Raw genomic sequence first — 26,885 nt, forward strand, 5'->3', positions numbered from 1 at the left:
TCTACAACAAGAGGGAGGAAATAAATGAAGATTTGGCATGTTAACTAATATAGAGGAACTACTTTTTCCTGCTAAATAATGATACTTTAGTCAGGGGTGGGGAACCTGCAGCCTTGAGGCCACATGTGGCCCTCTAGGTCCTCAAGTGCTACCCTTTCACTGAATCCAAACTTTGCAGGTCCCCCATCCCTGGATTAGGTCAATGTTTTTTGCATCTCCCTTCTCAAAGTTCAATAATATGAAGTAGGAGAAAAGTCAAAGGTAACAAATCTTTTCTTTCATTTTAAGAGTGAGCTATCAGCTGGACAGAAAAAAAGACCTCAAGCTCAAGAGTCATGTGTAAAGAGGTAAGTGTTTAAATAAATTGGGCTGATTTTTAATCCCTAAAAGTAAAAGCAACTTCCACTACTTATTCAAATCTCACAGAACTGTAATTTCCCTAAAAAATGTAATCAAAATAACCTATGTGGATAGAAATCCGTAAGAATAAAATAGACTTGTTTTTATCAATATTTCACTTAATACTCTATGAAGGTGGTAATTTTTTCATGTATAAAGGCATATGTTTCTAATTTAACTACAGTATTTCACTAATCAGGCTTCTAATCAAATGGAAATGAATGTGTCAATAACTAGTTAATCTTCCGTATATAATGCTGTGACGTTTTCCCAAGTTATTCTGAGAAAGAATGTATAGTTATCTCAGAAAACCTATTTGGGGTTCAATGATTTTTTTAAATTTACTAGTGCAGTGGATCTACTCAGCAAAATACTATAAGACAAAAAATATAAGTGCTTATTTAAATTATATAAATTATATAATATATATATATATTATATAAAATATTTTTTAGGTTGTAGGCACATCTTTCTATGGTTGCCAGTACTGATGTTTATTTCAAATAATAAGCCTTTCTCAGGCATTTCCTGCCATTTTAACTTTGTGGCCAAGTCATCATCCTGTCTAACCAAACAAAATCTAACTAGCATTTATTAAGTGTCTACTCTGTGCCAGGCACTGTGCTGGGTGCTGGTGACACAAAAAGAAAAGTGAATTAGCTACTTTCTTCAAAGAGCTGACATTCTAGAAGAATAAAATCATAAAATTTGAGAGTTGCAAAAGAACTTCAGTGGCCAGCTAGTCCTCCCCTCATCCCTAAGCAACCTTCACTGTAACATACCCAACAAATGCTCATCTACCCTTTACATGAAGGAATCCACAATGTCTTGAGGCAGTCGGAAGGAAATGTTTTCCTGACAGCAAGCCCAAATTTTCCTCTGTACCTTCCACACATTGCTTCTAACTCTGCCTTCTGAGCCATGCCTCATTACTATTATGGTCCAAGTTTAAGGCTACACCTCCTATGGATGCTGTGTGTAGTTGTGGGAAGGACTGAACCAGGTTCTTAGGAGAAGGTTTTGCATTAGCTATCTTTACTATGTTATCTGAGAGGAGTAATACCTGCCCTCTGGGAACTCCAACCTGCCAATTCGGACAAAGGTGGGAAAAATTTTGGTCTTTTTCCTCCTCTTCCTTTTCCTTGTCTTCCTTCTCCTCTTCCTCCTCCTCCTCTTCCTCCTCCTCCTCTTTTTCCTCCTCCTCCTCAACTGACATGGGTGCAAGGTACTTCATTATCCCACTTTCCTCTCTCCTGGAATGCTCTCCAGCTTATCGATTGTCCTTCCCAAACTGTGGCCCCCAGAACTGAATCCAATTCTCCAGACATGGTCTGACTATGGCAGGGTATGACAGGTCTATTACTTCCTTATTCCTGGAATCTATACATTTCTTAGTGTGTAGCCCAAGCTCCCATTAGTTTTTGGCTGCTCTCCATTACAGTACTGATTCACATAAAGTTTAAAGTTCACTTGATCTTTTTCAGACAATTTGCTCTCTAAAAATGGCTTCTCCATCTTATCCTTCAAAATTTGATTCTTTGAATTACAGTGTAAGACTACACATATATTTCTGTTGAATATCATCTTATTAAATTGAACCCAGTGCCCCAATTTGTCAATATCTTTGTAGATCTCGACTCTGTCGCCCACTGTTAATTTCCTCTCTTGGCTTTCTTTCATCTGCAAAGTGGATAATCCTGCCCTCTATACCTTTATCCAAATCATCGACAAAAATGTTACCTAATTTATCCAACTGACAAAAATATTTACCCATTGATAAAAATTTATCCAAGTCATTGTTTAAAAATATTACACAGAACAGGGCCAAACACAGATGCCTAGGACTATCTACCAGAGACTTCCTGTCAAATTGACACTTATCTATTAGTCTTTGAGTCCAGCATTCAATCACTTCTGAATTCATCTGTTTAACTGAAAGATACATCATATAGACAGCTAAAGGGGAAAGAGAAAGAACTAACAATCTGGAGGGAACAGGAAAGGCTTCCTAAGAGAGGTAGTGATTAGGCTGAGCCCTGCAGGAAGCTAGGAATTACAAAATGCCTAGGTTGAGGAGGGACGGCATTCCAGGCATGGGGGATGGTCTATGCCATAATGCAGATGACAGGAGATGGAATGTCAAATTCCAAGAACTACAAGTAAGCTAGTTTGGTCAAAACATAGAAAGTGCATTAAAGGGAATCATGTGCTGTAAGCTTGAGAAAGGTAGGCTGGAGCCAGTTTGTGAAGGCCTTTATTTTCTAGCTGAGGAGTTTGTATTGAGCAGGGGAATGAAATGGTCACTCATCTTACTCACTTGGGTGCTAAATATAAATATACATACATATGTATGTCTTTACATATATACATATATTTAGAACTTCAGTATTTGCAAAGCTGTTTGTATATGTGTGTGTGTGTGTGTGTGTATGTATATATATATACATCAGCATGGTAATGGAAAAAACAAGATGATGCCAAATCCAGCATTCTTTTTGACTAGGGTCAGCAAGATACAATCCCTGCTCTCATTGAGTTGATAATCTCCTGGTGGGATAGGACAAATCCAGATATCCCACTCACAAAGAGGAAAACAATTATAATCTCAATTAAAAAATGTGTAAATACAGCCATTTAGGCTTCAAGATTCTGTTCATAGGCAACAGTTTATAGGTTACTTGCAGATTTAGTTTTTTTCTTTTTTCCTCTTTTTCCCCTGGGTTGCTAAGGCCAAAGAATTCATTTCCAAACGGTCTGCCTACTGGTATTGAGTATCTCTCTGCTGAACTAGGTTGTCAGTCAACAAGCATTTATTAAGTGCTTACTATGGGCCAGGCATTGTTGCAGACATTTTAAAAAAAGCAAAAAATAGACTGGACTCTAAAGGAGCTTACAGTCTAATGGGTAAAACAACATATAACCTGTTTACAGGATAAATTGAGGGTAGTCTCAGAGGGAAGGTGCTGATTAAGGAGGACCAGGATAGGTTTCTGGCATAAAGTAGGACATTAGCTGAGACTCAAAGGAAGCCAGGGAAGCCAAGAGGCAAAGATGAGCAGGTAGAACATTCCAGTCATGGAGAACAGCCAGTAAAAATGCCTGGAATCAGGAAATGGAGTGTCTTGTTTGAGGAACAGCAAGAGGCCAGTGTCACTGGTGGGGGTATGAAGTATGTATGTATGTGTGTGTTTGTCCTTCATTCTCGAAGAGAACCATGACATTGACTGGCACTTGACTTTGATTTAAGTGAAGGAGGGCTGTGCAAGGTCACCAGCCTCACTTTCTCCTCCAGAGCCATCTGGGTCTGATGGCCAGATATTCACCAGGATGACTGAAAATGGCCCAGGATGCATTGGGAGACCCTAGCCCTTTTAGGTTAAGGCTTTTTTAGGTACTCACTTAGAGTGAGGTAATTCAGTGAATAGGCCTCTTTAAAGAGTGGAAAGGTAGGGAGGACCAGGTTTTGAAGGGTTTGAAATTGAAACAGCAAATTTTCTATTTGATCCTGGAGGCAACAGGGAGCCACTGAAGTTTATAGAATAGGGGTATGACATGATCAGGAAGATCACTTTGATGGCTGAATGGAGGATGGTTTGAAGTAAGAAGAGAGAACTGAGGCAGGGAGACCAGATAGCAAGCTACTGCAATAATAGTCCAATTGTGAGGTGATGAGGGTCTACACCGAGGTGGTGGCAGCGTCAGAGGAGAGAAGGAAATGTATACGAGAGAGATGTGATGAGGAAAGAAATGATAGGATTTGACAACAGAAAGTGAAGAGTAGGGAGGTGTGAGAGTGAGGAATTGAAGATGACCTCTGGGTTACAAGCCTGGGTGATTGGGAGGGTGGGGTTACCCTTGACAATAACATGAAAGTTAGGAAAAGGGTATCATTTGGGAAGAAAGGTGACAAGTTCAGTTGGGGATGCTGGCCCTCAGATGGCAAACAGCCTGTGGCTTGGACTGTATGGGAAGCCCTTCTAGCTTGGCAGAACCTGCCAGAGTCTTCCTTCTGAGGCACAACTTCTGAGAGCCCTAGAAGCTTGCAGGATGCCTTGCACATCAAAATGAGATGCAGGAGGTGGACTTCTGCACATGCCTATAAGTCACAAGATCTAAGGGTTCAAATGATTGCTTTTGTTTTCATTTCACTAAAAATGGAATAATACTGCAGATGTGAAACCCATTTACTAAACCCAGAGTCATTAATCCTGACTTTTGTAGTAACAACACAGCAAGAAATCCTTCAGCAATCTTATTTTTACAAGATGAGATAATCACTGCATCATGTTTTTCTATAATTGGTAAGGAACTGTAATATTAATTTGCTACTAATGACAAGAATCCCTGTGAACAATTCTCCCTTCTGGGAAGGGGTGGGGGGGTGGGGAACAGAACTCAGGTAAATTATCTTTAGCACATATTCATTAACTGGAAGCACCTACTTTTACAAGCTTTACTTTCTTTTCATGAAGCTCCACGTAGCTACTGAGTCTTTGTGGGTAGCCATGGCAGCCACACCCTGAAGGGGATTGTGAGTCAGACAAGGGTGGGCTAGGAGTGTAAATAACTGGGAGCAGCTGTGCAGCTGGGAGCATGATTTCAATGAAGGAGCATATATAGGCTGCACTGGAGAATGCAGGACAGAAGTGGAGCAGGGTCACCAAAATCAACACTATAACCAACTGGCCATATTCTAACACATCTGACAAGAGTACTGTTGACTTTTAGGATAAACTATCTCTATCCAACTAGTTAAATACCAGACAGTTGGGGTAACTGGAAAAGGAAGACATTCTCCTTCCTTCACAATTGAGAACTAGTACAGTATGATACAATAAATTGGATTTAATGAAGATTTGTCTGTGTGTCAATATTGTAGAGTATGCTCAATCAACACTCCTGACACCTTCTGTGATAACCTCAAGATTGACTACTCTATTGCATTTTCCACATGTTTAAAGCTTCTTCTCATTACTTCAAAGAGTGGAAATTTTGCTGGACAGCTCATGAATATGGTTTCCTTCCACTTAATCTTGTTTTTAACAGTCTTAAGCTATGTAACTGAGAACAGAATTGTAAGGGATTTGCAGATGCATACCACTCTCTGTGGTGCAGTATTTACCCGCTGTGAGGAATTAATATCAGAGCCAAACTCACAAGTAACTAGTCTCCTCCCTACAAGTGATTATTATTTGACATAGTTCTTAAAATGTAAGCTAGAGCAATAAGACAAGAGAAAGAAGTTAGGGGATTAGCAGGCAAAGAGGAGGCTAAATATCCTCTGTTTACAGACAGTATGATGTTTTGTTAAAGAACCTTAGAGAATCAATAACAACAAAATCCAAACCGTATTTTAGTAAATCCACAATAATCATCAGCTTTTCAGTATATCATTAATGAAACCCAAAAGGGAGAAAAATTCTATTTAAGACAATAATGTAATAGTACCCAAATTGCGTACTTAATGTTATGTCAGTTAAATTACTAAAAGTATATACTAGTAGAGTATATTAAAATTAGATAAAATAATAGTAAATTTCATTTAAAGAGAAAAAAGTCAATAATATTAAGAAATAAAATGGGAAAAAATTAGGAGAGGGGCTTAGTGCTACCAGATCTGAAAACTCACTGCCAAGGAAAATTGCAAAAAAACTATCAAGCAAAAAATAAACAAAAAAAAACCCAGAAAAGTAGATTGTTGGATTAGGTGAACAAGGGCTAGGAACAAATGCATGCAGCAGTCTGGTGTTTAATAAATCCATAAATACAACTACAAAATGATTATTTGTCAGAATTGCTAGGAAAGCTAAGAAGCCCTCTGGTTAAAAAAAGATTTTGATTATTATATTTTATGTCTTAATGGATAACTAAATGATCCTAAAATAAAATGTTATGTATATTTTTAAAACCCTTAAAAGAGAATGAAAAGATGTATCTTTCACAGTGATGGAAAGTGGAAGAATATGTAACTAGACATGAGAGAAAAGAAATCATAAAATACAAAATTGGCTATCTCAAATACACACAATTACAAAATCTTTGTCCAAGTAAAAGTCAATGCAGCTAAAATTAGAATAAAAACCAAAATATTTGCTCTAAATATCTCTGCCATCCAGACGCAAATGTACAAGATTAATAGCCATTCCCCCATATCCAAGTGCAAAAAGCAGTAGAACAAACTTCACAAAGATTTATAAACTATCAACAACTTCCTGAAAAAAAATTAAAACACTGATAGCCCAAAAATTAAAAGTAAAACCACCCTGAAACATCCCCTACCACCACCAGACTGCCAAAAAGGAGAAAAGTTAGGAAAACTGATTATTGGAAGGGCTATGGTAACACAGACATGGTAATTTAGTGCTTGTGTAGCTCCAAATTTGTTCAACGACTCTGGAAAATAATACAAACTTATGTGAGAAAAGTTACTAATTATTCTTAACAGAGATTCTCCTCATGGACCTATATCCCAAAGAGGTTATTGACAGCAAGAAAAGATCCACATGTACAAAAGTATTCAAAGAAGCATTATCTGCAGTGACGAAAAAGTGGGAGCAAAATTCATGCCACGAAATTCATGAACAGATGAAAAAATGGTGCCATGTGAACATAATGGCATATTACTATACTATAAGGAATGATAAATATAAAAAATATTAGGAAACAGGAGAAGACTTGTATGAAGTGATACAAAGTAAAAAAGCCAGGGTAAAAGAACAACACATATAATCACTTTGTTGTTCTTCTTCAGTTGTTTCAGTCATGTCTAACTAACTCTTCATGACCCCCCATTTGGGGTTCTCTTGTTAAAGATATTGCAGTAGTTTGCCATTTCCTTCTCCAGCTCATTTTATAGATAAGGAACTGAGGCCAACAAGGTTAAGTGACTTGCCCAGGGTCACACAGCAACTTAAGAGCCATTAGTACCATAACATAAAAAATGAAGGTACATCTTTTCTCTCTGTTAACAGCTAATAAATTGTCTTTCAGTCAGCAAAGTTTCTAGGGTAGTTCCTTGGTTGTTTGTTGGGAAATGTCTTATGTGAAAAAGATAATAAATTATAAGAGAAGAAATTATTTTCATAAACCTAGGTTCAGAGTATACACAAGCATAACAGAGAGACTTTGAGAGGAAATCAAGCCCTTTGTCCTCCGGATTGAGCCCTCCCTTATGACAAAGAAAAATAAGTAAGCACAAACATCCAATACAATGACCACATCTGGCAGAGTGTTTTGTCCTAGTAATTTTCTGCCTCTCTTCCATGAGATGGAAGGTGTGCTTTATGATCTCTTCTCCAAGACTTTCATGGGTTTTTCAGTTATACAAAACTTGGCTTCCTATTAATGATCTCTCTTCATTTACATTGTTGTACTTATCATACACGTTCTTTTCTGTTTATTTCTCTTTGAATCAGTTCATAAAATCTTACCATGTTTCTCTGAATTTCCCAGTCATCACTTCTTAACTGTTCAATAATATTCCATTATTTTCATATCATAGTTGTTCCAGTCATTCTCAGATTAACACCCACTTCATTTCCAGTTCTTTGCCTCTACAGATTTTTTCTATCTTTGTCCATATACATACATATATACGTATACACATGTATTATGTATATGTGTATATGTGTATACAGATACATATGTATGTATACACCTGTATGTATATATGTACATATATATATATATATATATATCCTACTTTTAAAAAAATTTCTGTTAAAAATTTATTTTTCTCTCCTTTTAATCCACCCCCCACTAGTAGGAAGGTGGCAGGGGAGAAGCGGGGGGGGACTTGTAACAACTATGCTTAGTCAAGCAAAACAAATTCTCACATTGGTCATGTCCAAATAATATGTCTCATTCTGTACCCTGAGTCTAGCACTTCCCTATCAGGAGATGGCTAGTATGTTAAATTATAGGTCCTCTGGCATTGTGGTTGGTTATTGGATTGATCAGACTTCTTAAGGCTTTCAGAATTGTCTTTATAATGATGTCTTTACAATGTCTTTATAAATTGTTCTCCTGATGCTGCTTCCTTCATCCTCCATTAGTTCATATAAGTCTTCCCAGGTTTTTCTAGGAGGTTTCTCATCTCCTTCATTATTTATTATAGCACAATAGTATTCCATTATATTCTTATGCCATAATGTGTTCAGCCATCCCCCAACTAATGGGCACCTCTTCAATTTACAGTTCTTTGTCACCACAAAAAGAGAAATAAATATTTTGTGCATATGGGATCTTTCCCCCTTTCTTTGATCTCTTTGGGTTATGGATTTAACAGTGTTATTGATGGGTCAAAGGGCATGAACAGTTAGTAACTTTGGAGACATCATTCCAAATGCTTTCCAAAATGGCTGTGTTGATTCTAACTTCTATTACAGGAACACTATAATAGAGCACTGAGATTACTTCAGTTATCCATTATCTAAAAATCCATTTTCTCACTCTCTCTATCTCTCTCTTTCTCTCTTTCTCTCTCCCCCTTTCCTCCAAGAGAAGAGAAGTAGACAAATTCTTGCTTTGCCTTGCCTTGCCTTAATAATAGTTTCATCTTTCAAATGGTAGACAACTCATGATAAGAGGAATTGCTCTTCTGGACCTTATTCTAGACAAATAGGATGAACAAAAATATTGGGAAAACTTGGGAGTAAATGACTTCTTATTTTTAGAATTCATGATAGAGGAGAGGAAAAACATGTTTTAGAGTTGAGAAGAGTTACCAAAGGGATTCAAGAAAAGTAGAATTCCATGGCCTAAGAAAGAAGCTCTCAAGTTTGAAATTTTGTAGATGCAAACAGAAAGTATTTCAGTGAGGAAGAAAAGGGGATTTGCCTAAGAAGAATAAGCTAGTTGCACACCTAGCTTACCAACCAATTCAAATTTCAAATATAGACATGCTTTGAAGATGGAAGCATGGTGTATGAATACAAAAGAGAAGCACCCTAATGATAACACCACCAGGAGTGCTAACATCCAGAATGAGCTGAGGTTAACTATGCTTAGGATAAAAAAGGCTCTTAAAAAAGATGTGTTGGGAAGAGAAGGAATAGGACTACTGCTGGTGTGGATGGGACAATGATAATGGATGGTGGAGAGAAGGCAGAACTACTCAGTGCATATTTCGCATTTATTTCCTCAACTGAAAGAAACGATTTTTTTTTGACTGGAAAGGAGAGAACAAAATGCTCACTAGGGAGTTGAAAGCCAAGCAAAGTAATGAGATAGTAAGAAAACATTCAATTTTATTTCATAAGTTCAAATCACCTGGCTTAGACACGCTATATCCCACATAATGAAAGATTTGATTGCATAGTGATCTTTGAATATCTCCTGCTTCTTGACAGAGGCAATTCTCTAGAAGTACATACAGAATGAGATGTGTATTTTGAGATACGGACAATATATTGGTTTGTTTTACTTACTACACTTATTTGTTGAAGTGAGGGAGTGTAAAAAAGGATGTAGAGAGAGATGAGTGAGGTGAAAGTAGTTAGGTATATTCAGAACTATTTGAATAATGAATCCAAAGAATATTGTTTTGTCATTATTTATGGAATATAGCGTTGAATCATTAAGTGGATTGTTGCTAATTTGAAGAGAGGTTTCTAGTACAGCACTCCGTTGACAATTCATTGCACTTGAGCTGTTACAACTTTTTCATCAACTCTCTATCAGGGTGAGGAAGGTATGTTTCATCATTATTCCTCTGGTGGAAAAAAAATGGTCATTGCCCTGGTCAGCATCTCAAACATTACAGATGATTAGTATGTTAATCAGTTGATCTACAAGTATCTAATGAGTGCCTTTTATGTGCCCAACACTGTAGTAGATGTTAGAGGGGATAATGATAACTGACATTTATGTATAACTTTAAGGTTCACAAAACATTTTATACATATCATCTCATTTGATTTTCACAACAAGACCCGAGAGGTAGATACTAGGACTATTATCCTCATCTTACAGATGAAACTAAGAAGTTACATGACCTACCTTTGGTCATACAAGGAATAAGTAAGTTTTAGAGGATTTTAGTCCAGGTTTCTCCTGATTTTGGAATCCAGCACTCTTGCCAGAACATGAGTCCCTGCACTCAAGGAGTTTATGATCTAACTGAGGAGACAAAACTAGCACATGAAACCAGAATAATCCAAGACAATATGTAAAATCAAGGGATAACCTAGTACAGCAGGTCATAAATAGGATAGATGCTGAGGAGGGGAACAGTCAAAAAGAAGTGTTCTTGGATGAGGCAGAAATTCAACTGAGCCTTGGCAGTAGAATGTAGATAGGCAGTGAGAAAATACTGCTTTTAGAGAGAGAAATTGAACATGAAGAAGAGGGAAGGAGGGTAAAAAGAGATGCTTGAGGAAAACATAATTAAATTTAAGACTATCAATAGAGAGGAATAGTTAAAAAATAAGAAGAATTACTTACTTTTTTATCACTTTACAGTTTAAAAGGCAATTTTAGACCAGCCTTGTTACCTAGGTAGGTATGTCCTCATTTCATAGATGAAGACACCGAGCCTCAGAGAGGTTAAATAATTCTCAAGGTCAATGCTCTGAAGTCTCTGCAGTCAAATTATAGTGGCCTTAAAAGCCAAGCAGAGAATTTTGATTGTTACAATAGGCATTGGGTGATCACTGTGGGTTCTTCAACAGGAGAATGACATCATTTAAGTGGAGTTTTAAAAATTATTCTGGCAGCAATATACAGGATGAATTGAGGCAAGGAGAGACTCAAGAACTACTTGTCAGTTTAGGGTTCTAAGGTTTACTTCTTTTTAAAATAAGGGTCTCCCTATCTCACCCAGGTTGGAAGCACAGTATACTCTCATATGACCAATCTCACTACTGATAAGTAACTGAAACTTTGACCTGCTGTTTCTGGTCTAGCTATTTGACCCCTTCTCAGGCAACATACTGGCCCCCAACACCAAAAGGCTCTTAATGTCTTAATGAGGACAACTGATGAGCTTAGCCACTGCAGTTTCCCAAGCTCAAGCTATCCACTATCCCCAGCCTCCTTTGGAGCAGGGATTACAGCTATATACCATCATGCCTGGCCTAATTACTAGTTTTATAGGCAACAAGGATATATATCGATATTGTCCACATCAAGCCACTCTTACTTTACTTGGTCTTTCGGCTGATGGTCTTTAAAGTAGGATTATTTCCATCATTTCAAGAATTTGTTCTGGTGTATTTTTGTAAGACCCCACTCCAAAGTCTATGGATTTATTGTTCTTGCTATGATGACTGCAGCAATACCAGCTTCTCCAAGTCTTCCTTAATATTTTACTTTTAAGACAATTCCAAGTCAAGCATCATTAAAAATTTTATCATTGTTAGGAGAAGACTAAAAGTCTTACATAGTGTGTGTGACAGATCAATAGTCTCGTGAAAATGAAATATCTTCTAATAACAACATTTCGTAGTCCAAATAAAACCCTGCCCAACAGACTGGGTCAAGTATGGTAGAATTGATGGTAGGAAGGTAGCAAAAATCATCCCAGATGCTAGTCTTGGTTCCCCAGGGTGAGCACTTGAACTGTCTAGAAAGAGATTAATATCCTAGACTTAGAACTGGAAGTGACCTCAGACGTCACCTAGTCTAATTTCCTCCTTTTAGAGATAAGCAAATGGAAGTCCAGAAGAATTAAGTGACCTGCCCAAGGTCACATAGGTAATAAGTGAAAATTTGGGCATTTGAACCTAGACTATAGGCTCATAGGTTTGGAGCTGGAAGAGACATTAGAGATCATCTTCAGATCATCTTTTTTATTTATGTGACCCCTTTGGCATTCTGGCAAAGCCTATGGACCCTTCTCAGAATGTTTTTAAATGCATCAAATAAAATATGTAGGATTATGAAACTGGTTAAATTGAAATATAATTTCCAAAAAAATTGTTTTTAATCCACAGACTACAAGTTAAGAACCCTTGCAACAAATGGTACACTGGTTTTTATGTTTAACATATTTTAAAATCTCCCCCCCCAGATTTTTGTATTCATGACACACTTTTAAATTTAATCTGCATTATTAATATTTTCTCCATGACTTTCTTAAGTCTAGAAATCAACAAGACAACAAATCATTCCCTGGTTTGTAGCATTACCCATTTCCAGAGTATAAGTGCTCATGATGAAAATTTAACAATGCATCCTTGAGAGACAGGATGGCTCTAGCTCACCACTGCCTGCAACCCCCTCATTTTATAGTTGAGGAAACTGAATAAAGCCCAGAGGAATAAAAAGACTTGCCCAAGGTCATACAGGTAGTAAGTGGCAGAGCCAGGATTTACACCCAAGTCCCCAATCCAAATTCAGTACTTCTTTAGCTATATCATCCTGCTTCCCTGTAGCTCTGTAACCTCCTCTCAAGCTATGCTAATAACATTGCCTGTTACAGCAATGGAACCACTCATAAAAAGTTCTTTGCTTTTCCATACAACTCCATGCCTTCCCATCTTATGCAATTATTATCAATGTTTTCCCATAAACCTTTCATATAAGATTTACCAAGCATACTAGAAATCTTCCTTGCATTCTTTTTAGAGTCACAGAGATTTCAATAGGCCATTTGAGCACCATATGTGTAGTCTAACTTTTTGTGGCTCAAGGGTGAGGAACGTTAGTCCCTATTTGACCCTAGATGCATGCTTTTGGCATTAGGTCTCCTACTGCTGTCCTTTTCCTGATTCTCCCAGAATCTCCCCTTGTCCTAGCCTCAGAAAAGCCCATCAGCATTAATGAATCTTAAATATTATGCCCTAATTCTTCTCCTGAGCCTGGCTAAGCTACTCAAGGGATCTCTTTCCCAATCTTTACTCCAGTCTACCATATTGTTCGTAACTTACACATTTGCCTTATTCTTAGCCTTCTAATTCTATGAGCTCTTTCTGTTTCACCTTTCTAGTTCTTATTCCTTTCATGGTGCTACCTCTTAGATTTGGAATGGTGACTCATTATCTCCGTATTCTAGCCCAACTGGGCCAAGTTTATAACTGTCCCCAACTACCCTTTCCTGCAAGGTTACTATTTTGTTTTGTTTTGTTGTTTTTTACAAGGTTCAAATTCAACAAATGTCTGTTATGGAAATTCAAAGATAAAAATGATATAATCTCTTGAAGTCTACCATTGAATCAAGAGACACAAAGGCATAGGACTAGATAAGTATAGGAATTAGACCTATGCTTTCTTTGGTGTAGGAAACTTCCAGGTGAGGAAACTTTTCAATGCAAATTGGCCCCTTCTCTGCAATTTGTGGCCTTAGAGAATTATCTAGAGCTCTGAGAGGAGTAGGGAGGAGGTTAAGTGACTTGCCCAGGGTCACAACGCTAGTTTGTGTTAAGGGCAGGATTTTAACCATAGTCTTTCTGGATCTGAGGCCAACTGAATTGTATCTACTTCACTACATGCTCCTCTAGGGATATGAAATGTACAGAAATAAGTATGATGGTAAGGTCAAAGATGAGAAGGACACACACACACACACACAGAGAGAGAGAGAGAGAGAGAGAGAGAGAGAGAGAGAGGGATCCAGGCAAAGTGCTCTGAAAATTTGGTAAAGGGAGATACCAAGTGGAAACATCAGGAAAGTCTGAATGGAGGAGATAGTATCTAACACAGGCCTTGAGGGAAGAAAAGAATTTCAGAAAGTGAAAAGGCATTCATCAAGCATGGGATGATGGTGCTGAGGTAGAAAAGGGCAAGATGGGACTGGGGAAGAGCTCCCAGTCTGGTTTGGATCTAACTAGAGAACAAGAAAGTAAGTTATTCAAGATAACTTGGAAACAGACAGTAGAGGGCTTTAAATAAGTTAGGCTAATGGGTTTATTTGTTAATCTAGATGAATGGGGACCTTGTGAATGCTTTTAATGGGGAAATGATATGTTTAAGAACTTTATACTCAGATTAATTTGGCAGCTATTGAAAGTTGACTTGGAGAGGGGAGGGACTTGAGACAGAAAAAAACTATTGCAAAAAGTCCAAACAAAAAGGCAGCTAGGTAGTATGGTGGTTAGATAGCTGGAGTTGGAGTCAGAAAAACCTGAGTTCAAATCCTGCCTTGGACACCTACTAGCTGTGTGACTCTGTGCAAGTCACTTAACTACTCCTATCCTCCGTTTCCCCATCTGTAAAATAGGGATAATAATAGCACCCACCTCCCAACCTATTGTGAGGATCAAATGAGACTACATTTATTTTTTAATGAGAAAATATTTGTAAAGTATCTTGCAGACCTTAAAGCACCACATGTATACATAAATGTATATTCTAGATATTATTATTATTATTAAGAAAAACAAATATCTGAACCAGAGTGGTAGTAGATTAAGTGGAGAAGGGACTTAAGTAATGGGCATTGTAAAGGTGTAATAGATATGTCTTGGCAACTGATTAGATGTAGGCAACAGTGAGGGAGAGGGAAGTATCAAAGAAGAGATCAAATTTTGAACCTGCATGCCTCAGAAAATAGAGATAGCACCAACATAATAGGAAAATTGGGGAAAAGAGATAGTACATGTTGAAAATCAGGGAGACTCCTTAACAGCCCCAAAAGACTGAGACATTATGGAAACAAACTGAGTTGGACAAACACTCATTTTTCCTGGAACTCACTGTACCCTGCCTTCTAATCTGGTTTCAGCTCCCAGTCTAAATTTCTGCCATTGTAGCTCATGTTCCGTTTCTGTATAAGCTTCTGGGATTTCAGTTACTCCCAAGAAACACTCGTAATGAACCAGTTGGGCTGTTCCATTTATACTTGCTTGAATCTCAATTCACATATTGTCCTTTTCTCCAAAAGGACATCGCCCTTCCTCTGCCACATGGTTTGCCTAAATACATACCTGTTTAGCACTAGTTAGGATAAACATTAGTTATTAGAAAATATATACCCATGCATACATAAATATATATATACATGTGTGTATATATATATATATATATACACAAACATACATAGATATACATATACAGATAGTGTGTATATATTCATAGAGAGAGAGAGATGTATATATACAGATATTTGTAGTTCTAAAATATTGCTCCCTGCAACACATAACTTCCAGATCAAATCTTTGAGCTTGTAGTTGTTCAGTTCTTTCAGTCGTGTCCAACTATTCATGACCGCATTGGTGGTTTTCTTAAGATGCTTGAGTGGTTTGCCATTTCCTTCTCCAGCTCATTTTACAGATGAGGAAACTGAGGCAGACAGGGTTAAGGGACTTGCCCAGGGTCACACAGCTAGTAGGTGTCTGGGGCCAGATTTAAACTCAAGAAGATGAATCTTCCTGACTCCGTGCCCAGTGCTCTAGCCACTGCGTCATGCAGCTGCTTTCTTTGAGCAGTTGGTATTAGAGGCTGACTAACTCCTGTGTATAAGTAATAACATTAAAATGAAACCCCCTTTTTCTATGGAAAAAAGGTATTGTCTTTGAAATTAACTGAAAAAAAAGTGATCATCACCAACCAGCAAAACAACAAAAAGGAATTAAATAATGGTGTTTTCTTTGGTTGACACATTTTTCCCCCTCCATTTTAGTTCATCAAAGCAAAAGAATTTTTTTCTTACTACACCACCTTTGGGAAATCGAAGATTGTGTGTAGGAGTCAATGAAGGCTTGTCTCAAACCTGCTTCACTCTAATGGTAAGCACAGCATTTCATTGATTATAAGGACAACTTCTAGTACTTGCTAGGTGCTGTCATCAAGACAGACAGGATTAAAGTCAAAGCTTAAACTTTAGGTCTCATTCCCAAGCTGAGGAGAGAAAAGAAACCCCACACATCTCCCATGATAAACTTGAGGTGCTTATCCAAATGGAAACAACCGAAGGTAGGAATTCAATCTAAAAAACATTTAAATGGTTCCTATCAACAGAGAAAGCACTGCGCTAGAAGATGCTGAACCTACACAGATGAAACACAGCACTGTTTCTATCCTCAAAGTGCAGGCTAATATTTATATAATTTTATATAAACTTTGAGAGATAGTGTGGCATAGAGAATTCAGCACTGGCCTTGGAGTCAGAAAGACCCAGGTTCAAGGTCTGATTCTCACACATACTAGCTTTGTGGATGAGTCACTTGACTTCTCAGGAAGGACTCAAAAACTACTGAATTGGCATTGCAAGTTCTTCACTGGTGACTCCCTACACCAAAGAAATTCTCAGACAGGTCTTATGTACGTATGTGTGTAAACACACATTCAAATATACATATACGTGTACATATACATATATGTATTTACAAATTTGGCCATGTACAAAACATCCTGCATTTGACCCTCACCACAACTCACTGAAATGAGGTATCAGCTTCTTTTTGAGAATGAAAGAAGTGCAATAGAGAAATGGAGAAGGTGACTTATCCAAGGTTACTGAGTTAGTAAATAGCACAGTCAAGATTCAAACCCAGATCTTGTGGCTCCAAGTCCCAAGCTCTGGCTTTGACATTTGACATCTGACTCAAGGAAAAAGAGGGTGAAAAGAGAAGCCACAGAAATAGCCTTGGGACAGGAAGGTGGAACACCAATTTGGAACGAGAGCTTAGAACACTTTTCTTGGACAAGAGAGACACATCAGGGGAAAAAGTTAGATACATTTATGGAACTAGAAAGACTAGTACTGAGGTGGAACACATGGGCAAATATTTCATCCATTTATTCATTCAACAAACAATTTTTGAGCACTTAGTCTACATGTAACAAACTGCACAAAGACAGATGCAAAGATTACAGAAAAAGTTTGCTCCCTGTCCTCAGGGAGTTTATAAGTTAGTAAGGGAGATAAGAAACATATGCTTGTTTAATGCCTCAAAAGTGCTGTGATTCCACTTCTATCAGGGTTCCTTTAGTTGATGCAGATTGTGGTGCCTTCACATTTTAGCAAATGGTTTCTTGAATTGTGGCAATAAAATCTATTCCTTAGTGCCCAACATTTAGGGGCATGGCATATATGGGGGTGTTCAAAGAGGACTAGCATCTCTGGTATAATGACTTGCCAAGCCTTTGTCAGGGCTGCTCATCCACCTTTGGTGTCCACATGTCACCCAACTCTCACCTCTGGCTTCAAGAAGCTGTAGCATGCACAGCAGTCACACCCTGGTAAAACCATCCTGGCAGATGGGCTAAACCAGATTGAGGCTACCTGACAGTCCTCAAACTCTACAATGAGTCTGGGGAATGTCTGCCCCAAGCATGTGAAGACTGGCAGAATGGGCCAATGAAAACAATTTGTTCCAAAGACCATGAAGGTGAATGAAGCAGGCTCTGTGGCGCACTTAGAGCTTGGTCAGACATCCAAGACCCCAAGGTCATCCACTGCATCCTGAGCCATTGCCAGTCTTTCTTATTTTGTCCTGCCGTTGGACTTTGAGGACTCAGGAAGAGAGAGTGAAGGTGATGACTTTGTGCAACTCTCCCTTGCTTAAATCCAATTCATGCACAAGTCAAGACATCACCCTCATGATGCCATTGGTCCTCTTCAAAAATGAAGGATGAACAATAACCACAACGTTTTGGTGAATAAGCCCCTATGCATTTAGCTGGTCATGTCCTTAAAGAACAGATGGTAGTTCATACTGAGTCTTTTCAGCTTAGAAGGAGCTCACACTCCACTGGCATAACCTGCAAGAACTCAAGCTCACCTCCACACCATTGTGGGCAATGCAAACAAAAAACAACAATACAAAACAGAATCCAATCCCATAAGGGCATGAGGGATAAAGCATAGAAAGAATTCAGAGGAGAGACCATTTTTGATTAAGGATCAGGTGACATTTGAAATGGCCCTTAGAGAATGGGCAGTGTCACAGTCAACCTTCCCAGCTCAGCACTGCCTTTCTTGGTAATTCCAGAGAAAACTTTTTGAATAAGCTCTAGACAGCAGAATTTGGAACTGTTTCATCTCACAGAATGGTTCTCTCTTTGACCTGAGAAGTCTGGGTTATGCCCTGGCTTGCTCCTTTAACCTACTGACAGATGAGACAAAACAGACCTTGGGCCAAACATCACTGTTCTACTGAATGTAAATTCACAAGACAAGCCACCTAAGCTAAAAAAGGAAACCTCATAGAGTTACAAATGCTCAGCATTTATATAGCACCTACTATATGATAGACACTGTGCTAAGTGCTTTATAAATACTATCTCCTTTGATCCTACCAACAAGGTAGGTGCTGTAATTATACGCATATTACAAGTGAGGAGACCAAGATCAAACAACTTGCTGAGGGTCACACAGTTTGTAAGTGTCTGAGGTCATATTTGCACTCAGGTCTTCCTGACTACAGGCCCAGCACTCTATGCACTAAGGTACCACCCAGCAGCCTCTAAGCTGTTAAGAAGGAGCTCCCTGGTATCTAGAAATCCCTTTCAGTCTTCTGAAAAAAAAATGGATCTGCTGGCTGTGGCACAATACTTTCATTCTGATCTCTCCAAAACTAAGTGTAACAGTATAACGATCACTGGCATCAGATCCTGCTTTGATATTGCTCTAAATAAAATTCTTCCTAATCAATAATGCTAAAGAATGACATGGAACAGTTGACCGAGTGACTCTCAATGTGTGCACATGCTTAAGGCATCTTATACAGACTTATGTCTGGGAGTATTGCCTTTTGTGTGATATTCACATGAAAGGAAACAACTGACTTCTACAGGTAGATTTCCCTTTGCCCTCTACCTTTTGCTGAAATTACAACTTGTCTCATTTGTCATTGACTGCTTATTTTTTTCCATTGTAGCTATGAGTCCTTTCACTTCCTCCTACCCCAAAATGCAGAATCTCGGAGGTAGAAAGGATCTCAGAAGCCTTCTAGTTCAACTCACATCTGAACAAAAACCCCTTTATATTGTGCTTGATAAGTTATCATCTGGTCTTTACTTCAAAGATTCCAGTGAAGGAGAAGGAACCTACCAACTCCCAAGGCAACTAGCTCCACATTTAGATAGCTCTAGTATGGAAAACTTTTCCTTAAAAGATGCCTAAATTTCTTTCTTACAACTTGTATACATTGCTCCTAGTTGGGCCTTCTGGAGCTAAGCAAAACAGATCTAATCCCTCTTCCACATGAAAGACCTTCAAATACTCAAAGACAATTTCACTAGGTTGCTGGGGACTGTAGATTTAGAGCTGTCCACTAAGAACTCATGAAACTGTTTGGTAAAGCCTGGTTGCGTATTGATTTACTATCAGTGGAAGGAATGTGATTGGTGAACTCACAGAGCTTTTGAAGTAAAAGAAGGAAGCCTGAACGTAGGTGTAGGCAGAAAAAAAATGCTTAGCATAGAGGTAAAGGTTAAAGATGCATAAAAGAGGGCACATAATTGATGTAGCAAGATACTTCAGGGGGTGGGATCAAGTTTGGAAGGGTAGGGTTAGAGATGAGAAGCATCTCTGAGAAAAAGGAAAGCAGAATTTCATGGATGATGAAATGAAGGAAAAAAATGTGAAATTGTTAAAGGAAAATGAGGACCCTCAAATCTTAAAGCTGTATCTCCTCAATACAGAGATGTTATCTCCTGAGGAAAGGGATAGGTTGAGGTTAAGTGCTTGAAGAAAGTAAGAAAGATTGGGTGTGGCTACTGAAGAGAATTTGTTGAGTTACTATGATAATAAATATTAATAATAAAAGACTTACTGAGAGGCAATGAAAGCCCAGGGAAGGTTAAACAGCATGAATACGTGATGATGAATTCATCATGGTCTTCTCTATCAGCACAGGGGTGGAAGCTGAGAATATGGCTTAAAGGGTGATGGGTTCCCCAGGGTTGGTAGTGTGGAGCCAGCTAAAGGTCAAGGAATGTTAGGGTTCTGTCAAGTGCATTACCAAGATGGCCGTAGGGTACAGATTAAGTATAAAGGCAAATTAAAACAGAATGGGCACACTAGGAAAATGCAGAAGAATGATGGGCCTGGAGACTCCAGTATGAATGAACAATAGAGTTAGTAGGAGAAACGTGGTAGAAGGACAAGAAATTGGAGTCAGAGGAGAGTTTCAGAGTACAAGACCTTTGAGAGCAAACAGTTGCAATCAAGGGGAGTTCCATAGCTTGTTTGGGGGTAGCTGAAGTGAAGTAAAGGTATGATGTTCATTAGAGCTGAAAGAATCAGAGAATTGGAAGGGTCATCAAAATAAGATTATGGCAGCAAGTGAGGTGGAAAAGAAGGCTATAAGTGAGGTGTGTTGATATGAATGAGGAAGGCGGGAATGTCTTAGTGGTCAAAAGGTACCTGAGAGACAGGTGAGGATGAGGGTGGTACAATCATATGGTAGGATGGACTTTCCATGAGATGGCAGAGTGAATAGAAGCTAAACAGTCTAGCTCTCTAATAACTACTTCAGCAAGAGGGGGGAATGTGTGGGTCTGAGAAATAAGCGAGAAATCCAAAGGGCACCTGCAATCAGTGCATTTTGACAACCCATGTTCACATAAAGAGACAACTAGACGCTTGTGGGCACTAGACCAAAAAACCTGGCCAGGAAATAGAAGTTTTCTGTTTCAGGAGCTAGGAGGAATCCAGGGATGCCTTGAACATGAAGCCATATAGCAGGGTCTGAGAGATGAGAATCTGAGTCAGGGCCTAGCCAAGTATGGCTGGAGTGGGCATCTCTGTCATTCCGACCCCGCCCCCCAAAGGCTCAAAAGCTAGACCTAGAGTGGGAGAATCCTAGATCCTATCCTGCATCCTCAGCTAATGTAGTCTTCTCCATAATGCGGGCTGCCTCCTGCTTAACTCCACCCCATTCCAGGTTACCTTCATATACTCCCCAGAAGCTTGTGAGTTATTTAAAAAATAACAGTGCTCCTTACCAGATCCTGGATAATAGAAATCAGTAACAAAGAAGACCCACAATCATATGACATGAACTTCAAAGGAGGAAAATTTGGTGAATGACGTCAATAAATCAATGGTCTGGAGTCTGAAGATTCATCTTTATTCCACGAATCAAGGGAAGTGGGTAAAGGAAAGGTTTCCACAGGATGCAGTTGTTAAAGAGTGTGGTCCCCTCTGGGAAAAGCCAGATTTTAGTTCATTTTAGAGGTAGAAGGATCTACTCATTAATATCAGCCTTACTGATTCTCTCACTTCCTGGACAAGACCTGCCTATCTCTGCAATACCTGTCTGCTCCTTCCTGCCTTACCTGACAGGAAAGGACTAAATCATTGCCTTTATAAATATGTGGCATCTACCAGATCCCTACAACTTTTCTGGGGCTAAACCAGGTTGAGGCTAATTGATGAGCTTCAAACCTTTTGGTGAGTTAGGGGAGTATCTACCCTAAGCATGTGAAGACTTTCCCTAGCAGAATGGGCAGATGGGAACAATTTGTCTCAATAGCCTTGCAACTGGGTATGTTCTCTAAGATCAACTTAAAGCTTCTTTTTTTTTAAATAGACAGCAATAAGTACTGATAAATGCAATAATCAGCCCCAGAAGAAAAAACAAGATAAGAGTGAAGGTACAACAGAAAAAAAAGGTATGGCATTTAGTAACTAGTTTTACTTTTTAAGTTTAGTCTACATTGACATTTAAATGGTTCTGATCTTCCAGAGAGGAGATAAATGTCTGGAAATCAACAGCTCAGTATGTGGGAGGCAATTTCCTCTTCTAGGGTGTTAAGATACCAGTCATAACTCACGCCTAAGATCTTGCCTGGTAGTAGCCATCCTGCAGTAAAACACATACATATACATATACATATACATATACATATACATATACATATACATATACATATACATATACATATACATATACAGATACAGATACAGATACAGATACAGATACAGATACACAAACACATACACATATACATATACATATACACACATACATCTACAATACACACATATATTCATTCATTTATTTATTTTACTTATTTTTACTTATATTTATATGTTTATGTTTTAATATATTCATATTTATATTGTGTATGTGTGTATCTATGAATACATCTATATACACATATGTATGTGTATGTGTATATGTATGTACATATATACAAATACATATATACACATATATACACATACATATATACTACACATATATATATTCATTCATTCATTCATTTATTTTTACTTATATTTATACATGTGCATATGTATATGTACATCTATACACACATATGTATATGTATGTGTATATGTGTATTTATGTATCCATATATACATGCATACACACATATATAGCTGATCTGTCATAAGTCAGTTCTGGCCAAGGATATGTATATGTATATGTATATGTATATGTATATGTATATGTATATGTATATGTATATGTATATGTATATGTATATGTATATGTATGCGTATGCGTATGCGTATGCGTATGTGTGTATATGCATATGTGTGTGCGCATGCGTGTGCACGTGCATGTGTGTATATGTGTACGTGTGTATGTGTATTGCGTGCGTGTGTGTACACACATGTATATAGACATAGACATAGACATAGACATACATACATACACACAGATATCCTTGGTCAGAACTGACTTATGACAGATCCATTGCAAAAACTATTGATAAATTTATTTTACTATCTGGGTCATCTGGTCTATGCAGTATGCAGGAAAGGTGTAAGATGTTTTATAATTTACTCTGCAACATTATTGAACATAGTCCTTTCCATAAATGAATCCATTCAAAGAAATGAACAATTTAAGTAAATTCAAGAAACTTGGGATAGGACAGGGCAACAGGAAGTGCACAGGAGAACCTGTGGAAGAATATCCAGCATTCATACAGTGCTTTAAGGTTTATAAAGTGCTTTATGTGGATCACCTCATTTGATCCTCACAACAACCCTACAAGGTGGGTGATTTTTCTTATCCCCATTTTACAGTGAGGAAACATACTGAGAGGCATTAAGTGAATTGCTCAGTAATCTAGTGTCTGAGGTCTTCCTGATTCTACACACAGAGCTCCATCCTTTGTGTCATTGAACTACCTAGGGAATAGGCTAGTAGCAAAATAATATAAGCAAAAGTAATCTTAAGGAAAGAGCACTAACTTAAAAGATGAAAGGAATAAAACCAGTACAAAAGAAATAAATGGAGAAAAGCTCAGGTTTATGTGAACACAATCTTAAATGTGAATGAAAGGACTAAACAATTCAATAAAATAAAACAGAGCACAATGGATTTTTTTTAAAAAGTAAAACTACAATTTGCTATTTATGAGAAACATTTCTAAAAAAATAAGGACATACAAAGTGAAAATGATAGGCTAGAACAAAATTTACTATCTATCAAGGGACTCCAAAAATGCGGAATTTAGAATTGTCCTATGAAACAAAGCAAAAAGAAAAATTTTCAATTTTAAGAGAGATAAAAACAGAACTACACAGGAAGGAAGGAAGGAACGTAGAAAGGAAGGAAGGAAGGAAGGAAGGAAGGAAGGAAGGAAGGAAGGAAGGAAGGAAGGAAGGAAGGAAGGAAAGAAGGAAGGAAGGAAGGAAGGAAGAAGGAAAGGAAGGAAGGAGGGAGAGAGGAAGGAAAGGAAGAAGGATGGAGGGAGGAAGGAAGGGAGGAGGGAGGGAAGGAGAGAGGGAGGGAGAAAAGGTGGGAAGGAAGGAAAGAAGGAAGGAAGGAAGGAAGGAAGGAAGGAAGGAAGGAAGGAAGGAAGGAAGAAGGAAAGGAAGGAAGGAGGGAGAGAGGAAGGAAAGGAAGAAGGATGGAGGGAGGAAGGAAGGGAGGAGGGAGGGAAGGAGAGAGGGAGGGAGAAAAGGTGGGAAGGAAGGAAAGAAGGAAGGAAGGAAGGAAGGAAGGAAGGAAGGAAGGAAGGAAGGAAGGAAGGAAGGAAGGAAGGAAGGAAAAGGAACAGAGGAGAGAGAGAGAAGGAGGAAAACAATGTGTTTCTTTATCAACAGGCAGTTTGCAATCATTGAAAGCACTACCTTCTCTCTTACTATCAAGTGCACTGCAAACATTTTATCAGGTTCATCTCAGGATCATCCCTGAGCCTCAGTCTTCAATCTAATCAGTTGACAAATTTTGTTATTTCTATCCCCACAACATCTCTTACATTTGTTCTTATCTCTATATTCACAAAGTTACCACCCTAGATCAGGCCTTCATCATCTCTTCATCATTTGCCTGTATTATTTCAATAGACTTCTATTTGGTCTGCCATCCTAAGTCTCTCTCTACTCAAATCCATCCTCCACACAGCCACCAGGTCTAAAGCACAAGTCTAAACAATCTTCTCTCCCCGATCCCACTCAATAAAATTTCAATAACCTCTAGGAACAAATATAAACTTCCCTGTTTGGCATTTAAGATCCTCTATAGTCTCTTACACTTTATTCCTTCCACAGTCTCTGAGGTCCAGCCTTGGCAATTCTTCAAATACAACACGCCATCTCCTCTGTCTATGACTTTGCACTAGCTGTTCCCCATGCACTCTTTTCTTCACCTATCCCCTTTGGAATGCCTAATTTGCTTTGAGACTCTCAGATGTCATCTTCTGCATGAAACCCTTGATAAGCCCCCACAGCCTCCACCCATCTAAAACTAACTTGTATTCATTTTGTGAATATCCTGTATTTGCTTATTTATATACACATAGTCTCTCCCAATAGAATATAAGCTTTTTGAAGACAGGGAATGTTTCAAATCTGTCTTTGTATCCACATAGCAAAATCCACATTAAAAAAAAAAACATTCCACAGTGGCTGGCACATCAGAGGCATTTAACAAACACTTGGTGATTGAGTGATTGCATGAGGGAATCTTTCACAGCTATGGCTGTGGATAATTCTCAACCAAAGAAAGGAGGAAATAGATGGTAAAAGGTAAAAGAGACAATTTTGATCACATGAAATTGAAAAACTTGTGCAAACAAAATCAATACACATAGGATAAAAAAGAAAGTTGTCAATAGGGGAAAATCTATATATCAATGCTATCTGGTAAAGATGCACTATCCAAGATATATAGGAAATTAACATTAATGTACACAACTAAGCCATTACCCACCCCCCCCCCCAAGATCATCAAACAACACGAACAGTTCTCAAAAGAATCACAAACTCAACAACCATATGAGAGATTTCTCTAAATCACCAATAATGAAGAAAAGGCAAATCAAAACACCTCATACCCAACAAATTGACAAAGAAGACAAAAGGTAGAAATAGTCAGTGTTGGAGAGGTAACAAGATCAGCACACTAATGCACTGTTTGTAAAACTAAAAATTGTTCCAACTACTCTAGAGAACAATTAAGTATTATGCAAAATGTGACTAAAATGGCCATACCTTTTGTCCCAGAAATCCCACTGCCAGATGTATATAACCCACGGAGATCAAGACAAAAATAAAGGACACACATATATGTCAAAACATTTGTGTCAGCACTTTTGTGGTAGCAAAGACTAGAAACAAGTTGGGGTGCCTATCAATTGGAGAATGACTAAACGAACTGTAAGCCATGTACATAATGAAATATTAAGGTAATTTCTATATGAATATTATCATATGTGGCTGTTTAATATAATGTTAACCTGTGGGTAGATGGTTGACTAGACAATTAGAAACTTAAGACAAGAAGTAGATAATTTAATAAAGATTTTGTTTGTATATGTGTGTATATATGTGTATATGTATATATAAAAATATAATATGTATATTATATATAAAACTTCAAGAATTTCACATTTTTGTAATCTGAATGGCAAGCTACTTACAATTTTCTTTTATCATCAGAACAGAATGCTTCCTCTTCTGAAGAGTCTCTTAATTCAGAGCTTTTCTCAGCCATCCTACCTGGGTCTCCAAAATTAGATAGTCTAATGGCTCTATACAGCCCTAGTTCAACTCAACAGAGCCCCTCATCTGGAGAACTCTTAAAGGCCATTCAAAAGCAGAAGTGTGCTTCCACCCATTCTGAGCCTAATGCGAGCCTGCTCACTTCTAAAGAGAAGAATTAAGTCATAGAGAATAGAGCCTTTTCAGAATCTGGCTCAATGACACAACTGAATTTGGCTTCCCAGGAAGTTTCTGTCCAGCCAGCCAGCAATGAGCTCATCTCATTGTGGGAGAGGTATAACTGGTATGCTTCTTTCCTAAAGCATGCACAGTACAAGAACCCAACTAGATTTTCACCAGGTGGAGACTTTGTCAGATGGAACAATGACCCACCATTAACCCTACATACCCAGCTTATAATGACCTTGGGAAGAACCAGCTTCTGGAGGGGCTTGGATACCCCAAGCTGTCAAGTCATGAGCAACCTAGCACATCTGAAGATAACATAGCATGTTTGTAACAGGTCCAATTTCAAGGAGTGAGAAGAATTTTTTTTAAAGCTCATCTCAAAGCATTTAATCAAATCAGCTACAGAGATGTGAAATGTTTCAACTAGTTTCACCTTTTCTCCCCATCTGGAATGAAAAACCAGCATTGTTTGGGGAAAACAGTCAATGGATTATGGTCCTCTTGGATCATTCCTTGTTTTCAC

The 26,885-nt window shown here is 38.2% G+C and overlaps 1 protein-coding gene across 1 annotated transcript in view; it reads left to right on the forward strand.

Moving 5' to 3' along the window:
• Nucleotides 1-26,355, forward strand: part of LOC118838424 (palmitoyltransferase ZDHHC11-like) — a 124,457-nt gene extending 98,102 nt beyond the window's left edge. The window contains exons 8-11 of the mRNA XM_036745723.1: nucleotides 289-347; nucleotides 15,959-16,064; nucleotides 21,819-21,900; nucleotides 26,132-26,355. Of these exons, the coding sequence (XP_036601618.1) occupies nucleotides 289-347; nucleotides 15,959-16,064; nucleotides 21,819-21,900; nucleotides 26,132-26,355 (471 nt within the window). The remainder of the gene's footprint in view (nucleotides 1-288; nucleotides 348-15,958; nucleotides 16,065-21,818; nucleotides 21,901-26,131) is intronic.
• Nucleotides 26,356-26,885: the final 530 nt, after the last annotated feature.

This window comes from Trichosurus vulpecula, chromosome 1 (assembly GCF_011100635.1).
Source record: "Trichosurus vulpecula isolate mTriVul1 chromosome 1, mTriVul1.pri, whole genome shotgun sequence".
NCBI lineage: Eukaryota > Metazoa > Chordata > Mammalia > Diprotodontia > Phalangeridae > Trichosurus > Trichosurus vulpecula.